The 18,862-nt window shown below is 45.2% G+C and overlaps 1 protein-coding gene across 3 annotated transcripts in view; it reads left to right on the top strand.

The window, feature by feature from the left end:
• Miga1 (mitoguardin 1) overlaps positions 1-18,623 on the top strand; it is a 53,451-nt gene extending 34,828 nt beyond the window's left edge. For all 3 annotated transcript variants that reach the window (XM_038311186.1, XM_038311187.1, XM_038311188.1), the window contains 8 exons: positions 3,313-3,431; positions 4,078-4,150; positions 5,347-5,433; positions 7,311-7,409; positions 10,191-10,325; positions 10,795-10,848; positions 13,712-13,828; positions 15,378-18,623. In XM_038311186.1, the coding sequence (XP_038167114.1) occupies positions 3,313-3,431; positions 4,078-4,150; positions 5,347-5,433; positions 7,311-7,409; positions 10,191-10,325; positions 10,795-10,848; positions 13,712-13,828; positions 15,378-15,596 (903 nt within the window). In that variant the 3' untranslated portion in view covers positions 15,597-18,623. The remainder of the gene's footprint in view (positions 1-3,312; positions 3,432-4,077; positions 4,151-5,346; positions 5,434-7,310; positions 7,410-10,190; positions 10,326-10,794; positions 10,849-13,711; positions 13,829-15,377) is intronic.
• The last annotated feature ends 239 nt before the right edge of the window (positions 18,624-18,862 follow it).

Here is an 18,862-nt window from a genome sequence, read left to right as displayed (position 1 = left end):
TCAAATCTGCACATGCACACACAGCAGAAAGCCTGCGTTCTGGAATATTATGTCTAGTTTCAAAATTAAGGGTTTGCTTCTAGGATTTAACGCACAGTTCCTGTTACTGTGAAGCTCAGCTCCTTTGCCTGTATGTCACAATAGTAGTCTTACCCAAGTTACAATCTGATGGAAGGAATAAATGGGGTCATTTACTGTAGCACAGTTAATAAAAACCAAGAGACAGATATTGGGGTTCAACCTGAAGGTCAAAAAAGCAAAGCAGCCAGACTGGCTCTTAACCTCTACCTAAGTCTAAAATGACGATTCTGCTTCCAGAAATCTCAGAATGAGACTGTGTGAAAACTGTCTCCTCCCGTTTTATTCCTCTCTAGGGCTGGGATTAAAGGTGTGCACCACTGGGATTAAAGGCATACACTGCCTGGTTTCTATGGCAACTAGTGTGGCTACTGGGATTAAAGGTGTGTGTCACCTCTGCATGGTCTAGAAGGCTGACCAATGGGGCTGTTTTACTCTCTGATCTTCAGGCAAGCTTTATTTATGAAAATACAAATGAGATCTCACTGCAGTTTAAAGCATGTGACACTGCACCAACTGCATGTGAAATGCGGAAGCTGTGGCCTTCACAGGAGCTTCTAGGGTTTGCGTGCAGACAGGGCCGGCACTGTGGCTCCCGAGTACGCTGTTTCCCACCTGCACAAGGCCCAAGATTTGAGCCTAAGCAGGAGGAAGAAGACTGAAAAACTCCCCCAGAAAACAAGGAGACTATTTGGGCATAAATTGTCAAAAACAAAAATCCAGATAGCAGACTCCGGAGAGGAGCTGTGAGCTGTGCCGTTCCTCACTGCTCAGTTCTCTGTGCAAAGCCAGGGCTTGTAGTTGCTGTGCCGTCCTCTTGGCCTCTAAGGAGAGAACTTAATGGGACGGGGCTGGCACTTTGCTCAAGGACAGTCAGAATCTGACCTGTGTGGCAGCTTCCAAGAGCAGGATTCTCAGCATTTGTCTCTTTGTTTTTGTTTAGTTTTGTTTTGTTTTGGTGTTAGGAGACAGGTCTTACTGTATAGTCCTGGCTATCCTGGCACTCCCTAAGTAGACCAGGCTAGCCTTGAATTCACAGAGATCTGCTATCCTCAAAGACACCAAAATCTTATAAAGATGGTAAAGCAAAAAAAAAAAAAAAAATGTTTACAGAGTGCATATTTAATAAAAAGGCTTGCATATCTACTATATAAAGAATTCTTACAATTAAATACAAAATAGGTAAGTAGCCTAATGTAAAAATGGGCAAATTAAATAGAAAATTGAATAGACATTTCTCCAAAGAGAATATACAAATGGCCAATAAGATGAAAACCTGCTTAATATTATTGCTCATTTTATAATGCAAATGGGTTCTCGTCTGCTATAGTTGTTATAATAATGGTGGAAACGCAGTAGTTGTGAAAGAGTGTATGTACATTGCTGGCAGAGCTGGAACCTGGATAGCCACTTTGCAAAACCGTCTGGCAGTTCCTCAAGCAGTAAAACACATAGGTACCATCTGACCCTTCTGTTTTTATGTGCTAGGAAGTTGAAAACATAGATGTGTTTGAACTTGTATACAAATACTCATAGCAGCCTGTTCATGATCCCCCAGAAGTGGGAAAACCCATAGTCCATCATTGAGGAGTGGATAAACAAATATAGTATGTCCATTCACCAGAGTTTCGTCTTCTTAAAGGTTTGTCTACATGTTTTTATTTTATTTCATGTGCACGTGTGAGTAACCTGCATTTATGTATGTGTGTATGTATGTATGTATGTATGTATACACATGTACCACGTGCTGCTTTGTACACATGGCAGTCAGAAGAGAGCAGCGAATCCCTTGAACTCGAAGGTGGTTGTAAGTTGCCTGGCATAGGAACTGCGAACCAAACCCAGGTTCTCTATGAGAACAGCAAGTACTCTTGACCACTGAGCTCTCTCCAGCGCCCATGATCCATAAAATTGAGTGAGCTGCTGATGTATGGTATCTCACAGTAGAACCTTGAAAGCACACTAATGAAACAGCCAAACACACAAGTCCGCATACTGGCTAATTTCATTTCTATTTCATTTTTCTCAGTAGGACACTTTGGTTTCCAAGTAATGGCTTCCAGAAACAAGGAGAGAAGGATGGGGACACTTGGTAGAGAGACAAATATGTTCTTGGAAGTACTGTGGCTGCATAACTCTGTGTGTTCCAAAACCAGCGAGTTGTATACCTTAACTGGGTGGATACTATGGCACATGAGATGAATTCCAGTAATACTGTTGTTAAAAGTTTAGAGCTGGGTCTGTAACCGAGGAGGTAGAGTGTTTGCTTATTGTGCAGAAACCCTAGGTTCTCTCCCCATAGTGCCATAAAAAAAAATACAGCGTGCCGGGAAGCATCCGCTTGGGATTTCTGTGTAGCTAGCCGCCCAGGGTATTTACAGTTGTCTTTTAATGAAGTGTCAGACTGGAATTTTATTTATAGAGTTATTAGATTCTATTCAAAGAGTCAGAAAGCATTATCTTTCAGTTACATAAAAGCTGACCAAAGTCACATAGAAGATGGAATTCCTTACAGCAATTAATCACAAGTTAGATTTGTGTCTGTTTTCTTCGGTTCTGTCACATGCATGGGTTTAAAGTGTTCTTTGGACGATGAAAACCCTCTTCCTTGACAGTTACTCTGCTTTTCTGCACACCTTGTAGATTTAAGTAGTTGCGTTCAAAATGCTAAGCTTGTTAAGTTCTACTTATTTGGGTTGAGACAAGATCCCATCATGTGACCCTGGCTAGTCTGGAACTGGCTGCCTAGCAAGGCTTCCTGGGTGCTGGGATTAAAGGCGTGCGCCACCACCGCCCGGCAGGAGTTTATTTTTAATGGTGTGTGTGGATGTGTATCTGTGAGTAGGTACATGCATGTGAGCACTAGTGCCCATGGAAGCCAGAGCTCCCAACTCTCCTGGAACCAGAATTGCAGGAGGTTATGAGTCTCCAGCGTGGGTGCTGGGAACCGAGCTACAGTTAATGCCTCAGCCAGCCCTGCAGTCCAGCGCCTGAGATTTTGCCATTTGGTTTCTCTGCTGAGACAGAATCTTGCCCATATTAGTCATGTTAGTCCAGGCTCACTTTGAACTTTAACAACTGAAATTTGAAGTACAGTAATGTTTGGTTGTAGTTACATAAAATGTTAGTGATTTTTGTGGCTTAGTCACATTTAGCTTATTTTGGTAATATGGAAATTCTAGGTTTTTAAAATAGTTCCTGTTCCTTCGGTGACTCGTTTTTCTGCATCCTTAGGGGACGGAGCACAGAGAAGTACGGCCCACCCACAGCCTGGACCCCTTCTGCCGCTGCCCTTTCTACGAAGAAGCCATGCATTTAGTTGAAGAAGGAAAAATTTACTCCAGAGTACTGAGGTATTATTCCAGTTTAGCTTATGGCTAATAATTTATTTTAGTGGCTATATTTTTAAGGTGCTGTTGCTCTTTTTTTTTTATTTTCTTTAAGACAAGGTTTCATTGTGTAGCTTTGGAATCTGTAGACCAGACTGGCTTTGCACTCACAGAGCTCCACCTGCCTCTGCCTCCCAAATTCTGGGATTCAAGGCATGTGCCACCACTGCCCAGCACTGTTGCTCCTTTTTATGTGACAGTTATTAAATTATGCTTATGAATGTGGGGAAAATGCATTTTTGGTCTGTGGTGTGTCAGTATGCGTGTGCTTCACCTTAAGGTCCTGTGGTGAAGCCCTCCCCGCACAAGCCCAGGTCTACGGAAGGCCGCTCCTGGGTGACCCTAACCATCACCCCTCCCCACACAAGCCCAGGTCTACGGAAGGCCGCTTCTGGGTGAACCCTAACCATCACCCCTCCCCACACAAGCCCAGGTCTACGGAAGGCCGCTCCTGGGTGAACCCTAACCATCACCCTTCCCCGCACAAGCCCAGGTCTACGGAAGGCCGCTCCTGGGTGACCCTAACCGTCACTCCTCCCCGCACAAGCCCAGGTCTACGGAAGGCCGCTCCTGGGTGACCCTAACCATCACTCTCCCCTCGTCACTGCAGAACGGAGACGCTGGAGTGCCTCGGGGACAGCGACTTCCTGGCCAAGCTCCACTGCATCCGGCAGGCCTTCCAGGTATGTCTCAGCAGTGAGTGATGCCCCACCTGGCTCCTCAGGAGCTGTGTCCCCCTGTGCACAGGGCTGCTCTCCTCGCTATTGTGACTGGCTGCTCGTGGCAGATAGTCTGTCAGCCGAGTTTCTTCCCCATCCATGCTGCTTCATCCCCAGTTCCACCTCCTTCCCACACCTTCCAGGTCCACCACACTTTGTCTGGACAGAACAACATCATGGTCTACGTGTATGAAAACAGCTGCTTAAAATGACTCTTTGTTCTTATCCAGCAGTGTGTAGTTAGATTTCTAAAATTTGAATCAATGATTAAAAGTACTGAATTCCTATAGAGAAGTGAGGTTGTTAATAATAAAGCCTGAATTGCTGGCACACGCCTTTAATTCCAGCACTCGGGAGGCAGAGGCAGGTGGATCTCTCTCTAGTGCAAGACCAGCCTGGTCTACAGAGGGAGTTACAGGATAGCCATAGCTGTTATGTAGAGAAACCCTGCCTCAGAAAACAAACCCCAATTTTTTTCCTTAATGACTAATTTTTGTTAGTGTGTGTGTATGTGTGTATAGGTAGGTACACATGAGTGCAGGTGTCCATGGAGGCCGGAAGAGGCTATCAGATAGCACGGGGCTAGAATTGGAGGTGGTTTTAAGCTGCCCAGCATGGGTGCTGGGAACCAAACTTCTGTCCCCAGCAAGAACAGTGCATGCTCTTAACCCCTAAGCCATCCACCCAGCTCCTCATCCTAGATATTTAATTGTCTAAAAAAGAATTTAAATTCAAATTTACCCGCCTTTGACCTTTTCTGATCACTGGGTGTAGGAGCTCTCTTTGTCTATGAACTTAGACTTCCTCCATTTCTGGTGCTGACCTAGCACTGTGCAGTTGAGAACTGTCTCGGGTCCCTCGTGTGTCCACGGACTGTCACGGTTCCCTCGTGTGTCCACGGACCGTCTCGGGTCCCTCATGTGTCCACGGACCGTCACGGTTCCCTTGTGTGTCCATGGACCATCCCGGGTCCCTCGTGTGTCCACAAGCTGTCTCAGGTCCCTCGTGCGTCCATGGAGTGTCCTGGGTCCCTCTTGTGCCCACTGATTGTCGCGGGTCCCTCATGCACCCACAGACAGTCCCTGGTCAATTGTCTCAGGTCCCTCATGAGTCCCTGATCACTCAAATCCATCCTCACTGTGGGGACTGGTATTTTCCAGGTGATTCTCTCGGAAGCAGCCAACAGGATATTCCTGGCTGAGAGTGGAAGGAAGATTTTGTCAGCTTTAATTGTGAAAGCACGGAAGGTAAATTTATTCTCTATGCAAGTTTTGTTTTTACCAGGTATATCTAAGACTAATAAAATACAAGGGGCTGGTGAGCCCCAGAATCCACATGATCAAGGGCCAACTCTAGCGGGTTATTCTCTCACACAAAGGGACAAAAGGTGGCGTATAGCACCTGTCTACCAAATGAAGAAATTTTTAAGATTAAAATACATTAAAATTTTGATAGTGAAAGAAACCTTTGTAAGTAATTGGAAAGGCCCACCAAACAATATTGATTCCCCCCCCCTTTTTTTTTGAGACAGAGCTACTGTTGTCCTCTGGTTGGCCTGGAACTCACTTTGTGGATCAAGCTAGACTCAAATATGTGCTGATTCTTCTGCCTCAGCCTCCTCTCCTTGGTGCTGGAACTCTAGACGTGTGCTACCCCGCCTTGCTCAAAGAGCACGACTTGCACACAAGTTATTTTTGTGTGTAAAGCTCATGCCCTCCGACCAGGGTGTTTCTAATAAGTTCCAGTTGCCGGTGGCATCTGGAGGCCTCTGGTGAGTGGAGCTGTCAGTGAAGCTGCTACCATTACAGCCCCTCCTCCGGCCTAGTCAGTGCAGACCCAGCTGCCTGGCACTAACCTTCATGGGCTGAGTGGAGCAGAGACGTTGATAAGAGCTTAGTTCAGACGCAAAGGAATCACATTACTCTATGCAGGCTTGTCCAGATTAAAACAAACAAAACAAACAGGGCTGCCCATAGCCCTTGGCCTACCTGGGATTCAGCTCCAGTCCTGTTCACTCTCAGTTCCCTCATCTGTGTTGTAGAGCTGCGTTCAGAAACTGTTGTGATTGAATACGAGATATCTGGGAAAGTAACTTAAAGTGCACAGTACTAGTGACTCTCGGTGACTCTGTGTCCTTGCAGGTCACAGGATAAGTCCTGGGTTGCTTTCTTGGCCCTCTTTTTTTTTTTAATTTTTTAAAAATTTATTTTACATACCCACCACAGTTTCCCCTCCCTCTGCTCTTCCCGTCCCTTCCCCTCACTTCCCCTCTGTGGCACCCCCCCATCCACTCATCTATCTCCATTCAGAAAGGGGCAGGACCTCCATGGGAGTCAACAAAGCATGGCACATCAAGTTGAGGCAGGACCAAGCTCCTCCCCCTGCATCAAGGTTGGTTGGCCTTCCTAGTGTAGACAAGCCCTGGGGTTTGAACCAGCTCCTCCAGGAGGAGCTAGGCTGCACGGGAAGAACCCCAGCCTTCTGCTAGAATCTCATTTTTATCTTAAAGTCCGAGCATCAGTTTGCCATGAGGGCTTACTAACATTCTCGTTCTTGGCTTCTGTAAACTAGAGTAACAGGTGGTAAGTGGAGGGTGGGAGTGTAGACTACGTGGTTAGCCTGCCATGTAATGGGGCTGAGTTCAAACCCAGCACCATAGAGAGCACGTATGGGCACATCTGTAATCCCAGCACCGTAGAGACCAGGTATGGGTCACATCTGTAATCCCAGCACATTATAGACCAGGTATGGGGCACATCTGTAATCCCAGCACATTATAGACCAGGTATGGGGCACATCTATAATTCCAGCACCATAGAGACCAGGTATGGGGCACATCTGTAATCCCAGCACCGTAGAGACCAGGTATGGGGCACATCTGTAATCCCAGCACTTGGAAGGAAGGTGGATAAAAGGGTCAGGATTTTGAGATCATCTTCCACTATACAGTTCATTTAAGGCTAGCCTGGGATACTTGAAATATTTTTTTTAAAAAGGTAAATAATATTTGAAAATGTTTTTTGAATAATTAAGATCCAACTAACTTTCTTAAAAAGTAATTTATTTTGTAGTCTTAAGTCTTGTTATAAAGCTAATTTAAGACTGCAATATATTTTCTTTGCAGAATCCAAAGAAATTTGAAGATGTTTTTGATGAGATGATCTATTTTTTAGAGCAGACTGACCACTGGGATAGTACTGAGATGGAACTTGCTGCCAGAGGGGTAAATTCAAATTTCATATAATCATTATTCCTGCTATCTACATATAGTTACCTGACTAAGGCATTGCTTTCTTTGTCTTTTTTAAGTGATAGTAAATCCAACTGTGTGGTGGTACAGCACCATTGTACCTACTATGTGGTGATAAAGCATATTGTACCTACTGTGTGGTGGTGGGGCACCGTTGTACCTACTGTGTGGTGATAGGCACCATTGTACCTACTGTGTGGTGATAGGAACTGTTGCACCTACTGTGTGGTGGTAGGGTGCCATCATAGCCAACATGTGTGTGGTGGCAGACACTGTTCTACTTCTGACCTTCATAAACAATGGAAACCATTGTCTTCATAAATCAGTTGGTTGGAAAGAATGACTCTTAAAAGCCTTTTTCTTCATTCACATCTTCCATCTAACAGTCAGTGGCAGACTTCATTCCTCATACAAGGCACAGTGACAGTGTTCTGTGCACGAGCAGTTTAAGGTGAGCAAGAGACAGGGCACCTTAGCAGATCCAGGGACGTAGACACATGGGACTGGAGAGGCAAATGTGGCAGAAAAGTCAGAGGCAGGTTCTTACTGTCCGAGAAGGTAGAGAGCCTAGGACTTAAATCACAGCTATACACGTGAATTCCTAGATTCTAGCTTATGCATGGTGGTAGAACTTGATGCAGATGTAAAGGTCTGGGTATGATTGGCTAATTCTTATATCTTGCTTTAACCCATATTTAGTAATCTGTGTAGCACCACGAGGTGTGGCTTTTACCAGGAAGGATCTTAGCCTGCGTCCATCTCAGAGAGGAGAGCTATGGCGTCTGCCTGAGGCATCTGCCCGACTCTGCTTTCTTTCTCCCACAGTTCTGTTCTGTTTACTCCGCCTACCTAATTTTCTGTCCTACTAAAGGGCCAAAGCAGTTTCTTTATTAACCAATGAAAGTAATACATAGACAGATGACCCTCCTCCATCATGGGTGCACAAACACTTCTAGCTCTGGTTATGTCAGGGTCTAGGAGCAGCAACAGCACAAAAATATTATTCCAGCTCACAGTTCTTGGTTTCTAACCAGCAGCCATGAAAGCACAGTAGGAAAATGGCCGTTCTACCCCTGGGCAGGGCGAGTCCATACTGAGCCTGGACAGGCTTGCTGTGGTCAAAGTTTAGGTGAATTTACAGGGAGCAGAGAGACACTGTAGCAGAGGGAACAGTAGGTGCAGACAGGGAGAGCTCCTTCTCCGGTGCTCCCTCATTCTATGAACTTAGTCAGCAGAGCCCTGAGCCTCATCCTTCATCCTTCCTCCCGCTACCCACTTGTCCTTGTCTCTGAACGCGGTTAGAGTTTTTCTGTATTCCCGTGGCCTTTATTTGGCCTAGCCTCCTTGGTGTCTTGTACCCTGTGATCCCTGCCCACTGCACCCTCCTTGGAATTACTCTGCCTCTCCTTGCTTCTCCTACACTTCTGCTAAAGTTATCTTCTTCTTGTTTTGAGACAAGGTCTCATTGTAACCCAGCACTGAACTCTGTGTGATGATCTTGCGTTTCTTATCCTCCTGCCTCTACCTCCCAGGCACCGAGATTCCAGTCCCAGGCCACTCATTCTAACTTGTCAAGATCATCTTTAAAATATGTGGTCTGATCATCTCCCATCCCCAACTCCATCCTCCAGTGAGAATAAATTAGAAGTCCTCCGCACGGGGATGAGCCCTTACGGGGTCTGGTCCTTGGTTTCCGCCACGTTTCCCTCCTCCACACGGGGATGAGCCCTTACGGGGTCTGGTCCTTGGTTTCCGCCACGTTTCCCTCCTCTACACGGGGATGAGCCCTTACGGGGTCTGGTCCCGCCACGTTTCCCTCCTCCACACGGGGATGAGCCCTTATGGGGTCTGGTCCCACCATGTTTCCCTCCTCCACACGGGGATGAGCCCTTACGGGGTCTGGTCTTTGGTTCCCGCCATGTTTCCCACCCGCTTTGCTGTGGCACACGTTCAGTGCTTTTTCCCTTTGACGCCATAGTATTTCTTCCGACCTTAAAGTCTGACAGGAATTCCCTGTCCCTGGGAAGGCTCCCTCCCCAGGGAGGCCATCTCTATGTCCAGCTTAAAACCAGTCTCTGCTGCACACTTTGATGCTTTCTTGTGCTTATTGGGGTTGTAATTGGATCTCTGTGGGATTATTTTCTTGCCATAGACTCCAGGTTTCTTGCCGTAGCTACCTGAACACCTGGTACAGTACATGCCAGAGCATAGTGCCTGTGAGCACGCGATAGAGCGAGATGGTGACCTCGTAGGTAAGACAGGCAGACCTGGGGCGAGTGAGCGGCGATGCCCCGCGAGCCCTGCCACTGCTCAGAATAAGGAAAGGAGTTAAGGAGAAATTGGTCGGACCTGGTGGGCCAGGAAGGGGTGCTGCCAATTATAATTAACTAGTCTCACACTAGCCCAGAATGGAGCACAATAAAGGTTTCTTTTCTTAGGGGTAGACTCACAGATCAACAGTCCTCTGCATGAGCAGGGGAACTGGAACCAAATCCAACAGCCAAGGGGCTGTACACACTTTTTTATCTGTATATATAGTACATGTGACCACGCCCAAAGTGGACCAGTATCTTATACGCTATTGGCTGAAGGAGTTCCCACAGCAAAGGAATAAATACCCTAGGGATGTGGCTTTGTACTTACCTTCTGCTTGTGGAGAAACATAATCCAAACCACTGAAAATCCTGGCATTGCAAAGCTCCGACTTCCCTCAGCCCTCTCTAACACCCATTTCTATCTTGCAATTTAATACAGGTAAAAAATATAAATTTTTATGATGTGGTTCTGGATTTTATTTTAATGGATTCCTTTGAAGATTTAGAAAACCCACCAACATCCATCCAGAATGTAGTCAACAATCGCTGGCTCAACTCTTCCTTCAAAGAAACCGTGAGTGCTGTGTACTTTCCTCGCCGTTCAAGCTTGATGGGAAATGGTCAAGGACGGACAGTTTAGGAAAGAGTTACGTGGAGGTCAGCAGAGGTGGCGCACGCCTTTAATCCCAGCACTCAGGAAGCAGAAGTGAGTGGGTCTCTGTGAGTTCCAGACCAGTCAGAACTACACAGACAGACCCTGTCTCAGAAGGGGGGGGGGGGGGGGGGGAGGTTGAGCTCATTGTTGTAATTGCTAAGCTCCTTGGTTCTAGAGTTCAGGCTTTGTATTTAATTTTTAAATTTCATAAAAATGAGATATCTCCCATGATGTTTGATACAAGGAAGCCAGGGTACTCCTTACTTCTACTCTTTGGAATTTTTAGATCAAGAAACTTTGAATCCCAGTAAAAATCACTGTCTTTAAAAGGAAACATTGGTAGCAGCTATAACTTTAAACCTTGCTTTTCTCCTCTGTACATACTTAGGCTGTGGCTTCAAGTTGCTGGTCGGTGCTGAAACAGAAAAGGCAGCAGATGAAGGTAAACTGGCCATGCCCTAGATTCCTGCCTAGTTCACTTTTTGTTGCTGTGAAAATAGCCGAGACACCAAGACTGGGTGACTGATAGGGACCACACAGTGGTGGCTCCGACATCCACATCCACTACCCGCAGCCCATGATGGGCTTTGTGCTGTGCGGCACCCACAAGACAGGCAGGCCTGTGTGCAAAGAGGGCCGTCAAGGGCAGGCGTGCTTCATAGCTCTGCCCTCACAGTGGCTTGTCCACCAGACTGGTGGCTTACTCGGTTAGAGCACTGATAAACCCGGGGGCACCATCTGTGGTGAACGTGTGTTCCCGTGTATCTTCTAGTCCGTCCTACCCACAAAGCACTGCTCTTTCTGCAGGGCTGTGGTGAGGTGGGTGAAATCTGAAGTGAGACTGCCTGGCTTGAGAGGTCACTAACTCTCTGTGACCTTGGTTAGTTGCTTAATCTCTCTGCCTTAATGTCTTCCTCTTTGAGAAAGAAGATAATGCCAATATTTACTGTGTACAATGTTTAAAAGATTCGGTGCAAAGAGCTAAGGGCTAAACTGTCGCCCGGTGGCCTTCAGTTCAATCCCAGCTATTGCTGTGATTACCCAGTAGCCTGTGCTGTTTCTACCCCGCCCACACTTCTCAGTCTAACAGTTTGTAACACTGAGCCTGGAGGGCCCACCGTAGCAGTTTCTGCAGTGTGCTCCTCCTGGTTTCCCTAGGAGGTGTTGCCAGAAATCATTCTGGGGACTCCATCTGAATAATTCTAGTTTAAAATTATTCCAGAAAACTATACTATGTTTGTCTTTCTCTGGAAGTGGTATGAGCTTGTGTGGATGTTTGTGGTACGCAGGTGGATGATGTGTGTGTGTGCGCGCGCGCATGCGCGCGCATATTTGTGTGCTTCTTCACATGTGTGGGTGCAGGGGTGTACACAGGACACCTATGGAAGCTAACGAACAGCATCTGGGGATCAGTCTACACCGTTCCTCCTCTTCTGAGACAGTATCTTTCTGCTGCTGTGTGAGCCAGGCTCGCTGAAGATTCTCCTATGCTTTCTTCTCATCTATCTCCAGCAGGGACATACCAGCATTACAGATACTTGTGCCGTGTGTCTGACTTTTATGTACGTTCTAAAGATCTGAATTTAGGTTGTCAGTCTTGCGTAACAAGATCTTTACACTGAGCCGAAACAAACAAATAAAACCCAGCTCAATGGAAAGCTTCCCCGATTGAAAGATCAGGGAGAGGGCTGGAGAGATGGCTCTGAGGTTAAGAGCATTGCCTGCTCTTTCAAAGGTCCTGAGTTCAATTCCCAGCAACCACATAGTGGCTCACAACCATCTGTAATGAGGTTTGGTGCCCTCTTCTGCACCTGCAGACACACACACAGACAGAATATTGTATACATAATAAATAAATAAATAATTAAAAAAAAAAAAAGAAAAAGAAAGATCAGGGAGAGAACATCAAGACGAGAGAGGAACGGGACCAACGTCAGCGTGGGGCGGAAAGACACTTCCATATTACAGTGCACCATCCAGGAAGTTCAAGACTTTTATATTATAGTGCACCATCCAGGAGATGCAAGACAGGCACCTGGAGGCAGGTGCCGAGGAAGAAGCTTTGAAGGAACGTTGCTCACTGGCTTGTTCTTCGTGGCTCACGCAGGTTGCTTTCTTCTATCATCCAGGACCACTTGTCCAGAGATGGCACCTCCTGTAGTGACCAACCCCCCCCAGCAGTCATTAACCAAGAAAGCGCCCTTCAGACTGTCTACAGGCAGTCTGACGGAGGAGACCCTCAGACTCCTAAGGACATAGCTTTAAGACCTACACTGCACTAAACTGGAAAGTCTGTTATTAGCGAACATAGAAACCTTCCTCAAATGCAGACCTATGTGCCAGGATTCCATGTCAGCCACATGACCAAGTTTAGTCGTATTGACTTTCTTAACTAAGGCTGGAGTTCAGTAGGAACAGTTCAGTGCTTTCTGTGTGTTTATCTATTATAGACCGGGTCTCCTAAGTCACAGGCTGCTCAGGACTAAGTGGTCAGCAATGACCTTGAATTCTTGGTCCTCTTGCTACCACTTCCCCTGTGCTATGTTCCCCTACACCTGGTTTATAGGGTGCTGGGTTTCAAACGCACAGTTTTGTGCACGCCAAGCAAGCACTCTATCTCCTGACCTACATCCCAAACCCTAACGCTTAATCATTTAGTGCTTGTGTAAAACCCATTTTAGAGGGAGGTTTTTTTGGGTTTTTTTGTTTGTTTGTTTGTTTTGTTTTTTTTTTTTTTTTTTGGTCACTACAGTTGAGTAAGACTTTCAAATAATGAAAATAACAGTGAGCACAATGCCCCTAAAAATTACATGGAAGAGCACGGTACTGATGTTAGAATTTCGCTGCCGCATGACACTTGCTTTTAGGAAAGAGTTAAATACAAACCCAGGTTCTCTGTGGTGGTTTGACTGAGAATGGCCCCTGGAGGCTCATATTTTGCATGCTTAGTCCTCATCGATGAACTGTTTGGAAGAGGTGTTCCAGAATTTTAAAAAATCTGAAATTTTTCTGGCCCGAACCCCTGGTAAGGAACACTCAAAATGTATTTTTATGAGGCAAATTTGCCTTTTAGAAAGTGTTTCTCATCTGAAACTGCAGGCTAGAGTATGAACCCCATACAAAACCCTCTGACTCCTAGGCACTGTTCAGTGTATTAATTTTCCCAATAGGCTGGCTCGTTATGGAACCTTGGTCTGCTCCCAAAGGCTGCTGCCCGCACAGTGGCCAGCGGTTTATGTTTCATTAATAGAGAAAGTGAACTTAAGAAGCTAAAAATAACCGGATTCGCTTTTGCTTCCCAACAGATCTCAGATGGATTTTTCGCACATTTTTATGCCATTTGTGAGCATGTAAGCCCTGTGTTAGCCTGGGGCTTCTTGGGCCCTAGGAATTCTCTGTATGACTTGTGTTACTTCTTTAAGGTATGTTCAGCCATTGAATCAAACAAAGTTGTTTACTTTTGTTTACCATATATGAAGTTATAAAAATCACCTAGCCTCTGTATTTAAGTGCCAGTATTAAATTGGTTTCATCTTTAATACGAATGTTAATGTAATGGACCAGTGCCTTAGAGAGCGGACACCCCGCTCTGGATTCCACATGTCCCCTGACTGTGTCCACCTTTCCTCTTAGGGTCTTGCACAGCGTTGCCATGTTACAGCGGTGCCTGTGTGATGTTGTGGCTGCACAAGTGATATGAATGTTGAAATCCAAGTTATAAGAAATAATCACACGGGAATTTAAAGTGTGTCCTCATGTCAGAAGTTGGTGTTTGCCAAAACATTTGTTAGAGCTCACTGCAAAATGTTCTGGCTGACAAAGTGCCAGGGAAAACCTCTCTGCTGGGCTGTGTTGCAGTGCCTGGGTCTCCAGAGACAAACAATTAGAGGAGCATGAATTTGAGAGCTTGCACGCCTCATGGTGCTGGGAATTGTTTCTAAGTTTTTGTTTGCTTTAGTAATACAGTGTTTGTATAATGATTTAGGAAGTATTTATCTTACTGTTGTTTGGAAGTCATGACTTTTTCTAGTCTGCTTAGCCTTCCAGCTGTGAAGGGTGTGTTGCAGTGGGAAGAGTGGAGTTGCTCAGATGGTCTTGAGCCCTCCAACTCTGCCTCCTTCCTAGCTGTGGACCGGGGCACTAGGATGCTGCTGGCCTGTGACCTGCAGTGACTCTGTGACAGCCTCTAATAGTCTTAGCACAGGGTTCCCGAGGAGTAGCAGTGATGTCGCTGGGCTTTCTCTTTGCGGTCCACTCGTCCATCACTTGAGAGCAGCTGAGGTTAGGGTCTAGCAGTCTGCAGCTCACGTTAAATGTGCTTCTGTGGGGTTAACTCGCTGAAATAAAACTCTTCAAGGCTGCCACTGACGACAGACATGAAACTATTATTTTTCATTTATGTCCTTTTTTAACAGAAAAATATACATTTAAAAGTATTGTGATTAGTGAGAATGGTTCCTTTTCTTATGTCTGTGTGGCTCAGGCTCAGAGGTGGCCGAGAGCAAAGGTTGGAAAACAGCCCCTCACAGGTACTCAAGTGCTCTGGGTGCTTCTCATGGTCCCTCTTTTGCTCACTGTGCCAGCTCTGTGTAGTAAACAGGATGTGACGGTGCATGTCTTTAATCCCAGCACTTGGGAGGCAGAGGCAGGCGGATCTCTGAGTTTGAGGCCAGCCTGGTCTACAAACTTCCAGGACAGACAGAGAAGCCATGACATTGGCGGGGGTGGGGGGAGGAAAGAAAAAGACAAACAAATGAAAAGCAGGACAAGTATTTGCCCAAATTTTGCAGACATAGAAAACAACAATCAAAATGATTAAATAACTTGTTCAATGTTCTTTGCCCATGAGGTGCGAAACTAAGAACTGAGGTGTCTAACCCCTGGCTCAGTGTCTGTTTCAGTATTAGCAATTCGTGGATGTAACAAATTGTGGTTTAATAAATACCAATTTCTTATATATTCATTTTTCAGAATCAAGTTCTTTTCTTTCTCAAAGACATCTTTGACCTTGAGAAGGTGCGCTATTCGAGCATCGACGCCTTGGCCGAGGACCTCCTGCACTTGCTCATCCGCCGCACGGAGCTGCTCGCTGCCTGTCTGGGCGCGGATACCCTGAGGCATGCCACCGCTTGTACTAGTGGACACTGCCATGCTGTGCCCACCCCGCTGTTAGAAGCCAAAGTACAATGAGTACAGAAGAGGTGTGAGCGATGTCTGGTTGTGAGGTGCGCCTCAGGATCCACAGAATTGACGCTGCAGACTCAGGAAGGGAGAAAGAAAGTCTCAAAGAATGGGTGTTGCACTGTACTTCTGCAGAGATTCTGTCATGGGACCCACGCGTGATATGTCCAGGGTGACTCTTTCATGATCTTTAGGTAATAATTTGAGTTGTGAAACGTTGCATAATTTATGACTGTTGCTTGAACTGCAGCCAATACATAGGGGTTCATTAATTGTCTCCACACTGTCTGGAATGTCCAATGTCGTTCTCAAAATATGCCTCAATGCTTTGCACCCTGAAAATACACTAGCCCAAGACCACTGTGGTTCACGTGTGCAGGAGTTTATGACTTCTAGTGTCAACATATCTAACTTTGCCTGAAGCGTGTTCTTAACTGTCAAGTTACTTCTTAGTTTAGTCAAATGTAGGCAATAGTGGTGCTTAGCTGTGCTGTTTGCCTTATTGCTTGTATATTTGCTCTGTATTTGACTCAAGGGAATTGTAACCCCCAGGGATTGGTGTACAGAATTAAAATGGAGGAGACCGGCAGTCTACAGAGTGCAGCTTGTAGAGGACCGACCGCCTTAGTGTGCAGAGGACACACTGTTGTCCGCTGAGTTGTAATACACCCCATGAGTTTTTAGCTTTTTATAAACTGGAACAATTTTCCCTTAGGTGAATATTAAATTTAAAAATATAATCTATTTACAAAGAAAAAACTAAATAATTATCCTCTTTTAAATGAAACTATGAACTTAAGGTGTTAAACCTGGTAGAATCAAATAACTTTTTTCTCTGTCCACAAAACAAACTTAATTCCCCACAGAGAGCGCAGCACACTGGAAGTGTGCCAACTTATGCCCACGTTTTAAAAATACTAGTTCTCTGAGCTTGTGTTTTAAAGGCCTTTTCCTCTCAGAAATTGAACACAAATATTTTAAATGATATGGGAACATATTTTGTGTCCTTAAGATAAACATATGAACAAGTGGCAAAGCAGATTATATATTTTCAGACCTCATGAATTTTGCTGTAAGATCATGTCCCACTTGCTCATTGGATCGGTTTGTTGACTTGAAGTCCTGGAGTGGCCTGCGTTCGTTTTCAGAGTGAGTTATACAGAAAGATCTGAAATGCATTCTTTAAAAATGCATTTTTAGATTAAAGTGCCTAGATTAAGGTTAATGATAAGAAAAGATAAAAAAAATAAGTTTTTTTAAGCCTTTATATATCCATCATAGTCATGTACAGTAATCATACGTTGTAAAATGTTGACTTGTGCCATTAGCGTGTCTAGGCTGTCAGCGCCTTGCCGCCTTATGCGTCACTTTTTACCCCCCTAATTCCCTGTTTGTGATGCTCACCAATAACGAGTACCAAATGCATTCTGCCCTGCTCCCCTTCGTACTTCCTTTAGCTGTGCCCCATCCTTCCGAGACGTCAGCAGATGTGAGTGACCCAGTGCGCATGCCGCACTAGCAAGACAGTTAGGGATTGTATTAGTTAACTCGCTGGAGAGCTCGATGTCTTGTGCTGAGGTTTTATAAACAGAGCTGTAAGGGAACTTTGTTTTGGGGGGCGGAAACACTGCTAGAAGACTTGCCCTCTGTAGCAGTAACGCTGCTACAACGTGAGATCATCGTGGGCGGATGATCTCTCCAAAAAGCGTTTGATTTCTCCCTGCTTTTAATTTCAATTAAAAACAATAAATTGCCCATCTTCAAGAAGGTCTTGATTTGGCTGGGAGGCGGCAGTCCACGCCTTTAACCCCAGCACTCAGGAGGTAGAGGCAGGTGGTCTTTGTGAGTTTGAGGCCAGCCAGGACTACACAGAGAAACCCTGACTCAAAAAAATGAAAAGAAAGAAAGGGTTGGTTTGTCCAACTGAAGTACTTAAAGTTGATTAGTTTCTGGTGAGCTAATTAACAGGCACACTCACCAGATACTTTCTTTGTGGCCTTTGACAAAAGAGATAATAATGACCTAGCAAGATTTTGGGGTAATAAATATAGGAGAAAACTCTTTTGGGGGATCAGGGTTGGGGGGGTAACTTTTTAAAGGAAAATGTCTTTTTAAACAGAACATCTCTGACTTGACTGTTGAAAATACTTAAGATATATACACACCAGTTTTCATTTGCCTTAAAATTAAACAGAGGAGCGATGCTTTACAAAATAAAAATAATAAAAAGACCAGACTAAGCTAGAGCGGGGGAGGGGGCAGTTAGTGGGACTGATGGCGTCAACTGAAGGTCGCCTGCCATTCTTCCACATGCTGTGTAAGAGGACAGAGTGAATCCCAAGAAAAACCTTCCAGAAGAAAGGGGAAACATTCAGTTGATTTATCTTCCTTTGTTTCTCTCTGTTCTTCTTGTGCAGCTAAAAGGGTCGTCATTCCTTACCGGAGGTTAAAAATATGTTCAAGAAAGTTTTCTGTTCTGTTAAAAAGTCAGCTCCAAAGACCTGTATCTGTCTCCTGGAGGAATACTTATCATTTGTATCTGTTTGCTGTGAGTTAACTGGGTATAAAAATGTATTTACAATGTCTCCTTGCTTTAAGACGAGTGATTTCTACTTCCATCCCCGCAGTCAGCCTAGGGATGAGGACACAAAGCAAGGCTGACAAAGTGGAGGTGAGCACCCCGTGGCCCGTCACGGTCAGACTGTAAGTTATGCTCAGAACTCGTTTTTACTTTTAATGTGAACATGGACTCAGAATTTAATTGGACTATAATTTCAAACTGACTATAAGGATTAGGCTCAGTTGAAATCTGTAAATTTTTTAACCAACAAATATGTATGTGAGACATAAGAGTTTATATAACCTGCGGTAAATGGACATATGAAACACTTGGTCCCTAATGATCCCTGGCTGATGTCAGCACCTCTGTTTCTTCAGTGTAAGTAGGCCACGTGTGGAGGCTGAAGTCAAGTGTAACATATTACCAAATGTCTGTATGTACTAACATGGAAATAAAGTAGTATTGCCATGGATAAAGTCCCAGCATCATGTTTTGCTTAAAATATTTCAGTGAAGCTCTTTTCCATCTTCCTCTCGGAGGAGCAGCTTCGCTTCTGCCTCTCTCCCCACTTCCCTGCTTCTCTCTCCCTCCCTCCCTCCCTCTCTCTCTCTCTCTCTCTCTCTCTCTCCCTCTCCCTCTCTTCCTCTTCCTCTTCCTCCTTCCCTTCCCCCTTCATAACTCCCCTGAATAAATATTCAACCTCAAAAAAAATATT

This window comes from Arvicola amphibius, chromosome 14, assembly GCF_903992535.2.
Source record: "Arvicola amphibius chromosome 14, mArvAmp1.2, whole genome shotgun sequence".
NCBI classification, from domain to species: domain Eukaryota; kingdom Metazoa; phylum Chordata; class Mammalia; order Rodentia; family Cricetidae; genus Arvicola; species Arvicola amphibius.
This window is presented reverse-complemented; position numbering and strand designations above follow the sequence as displayed.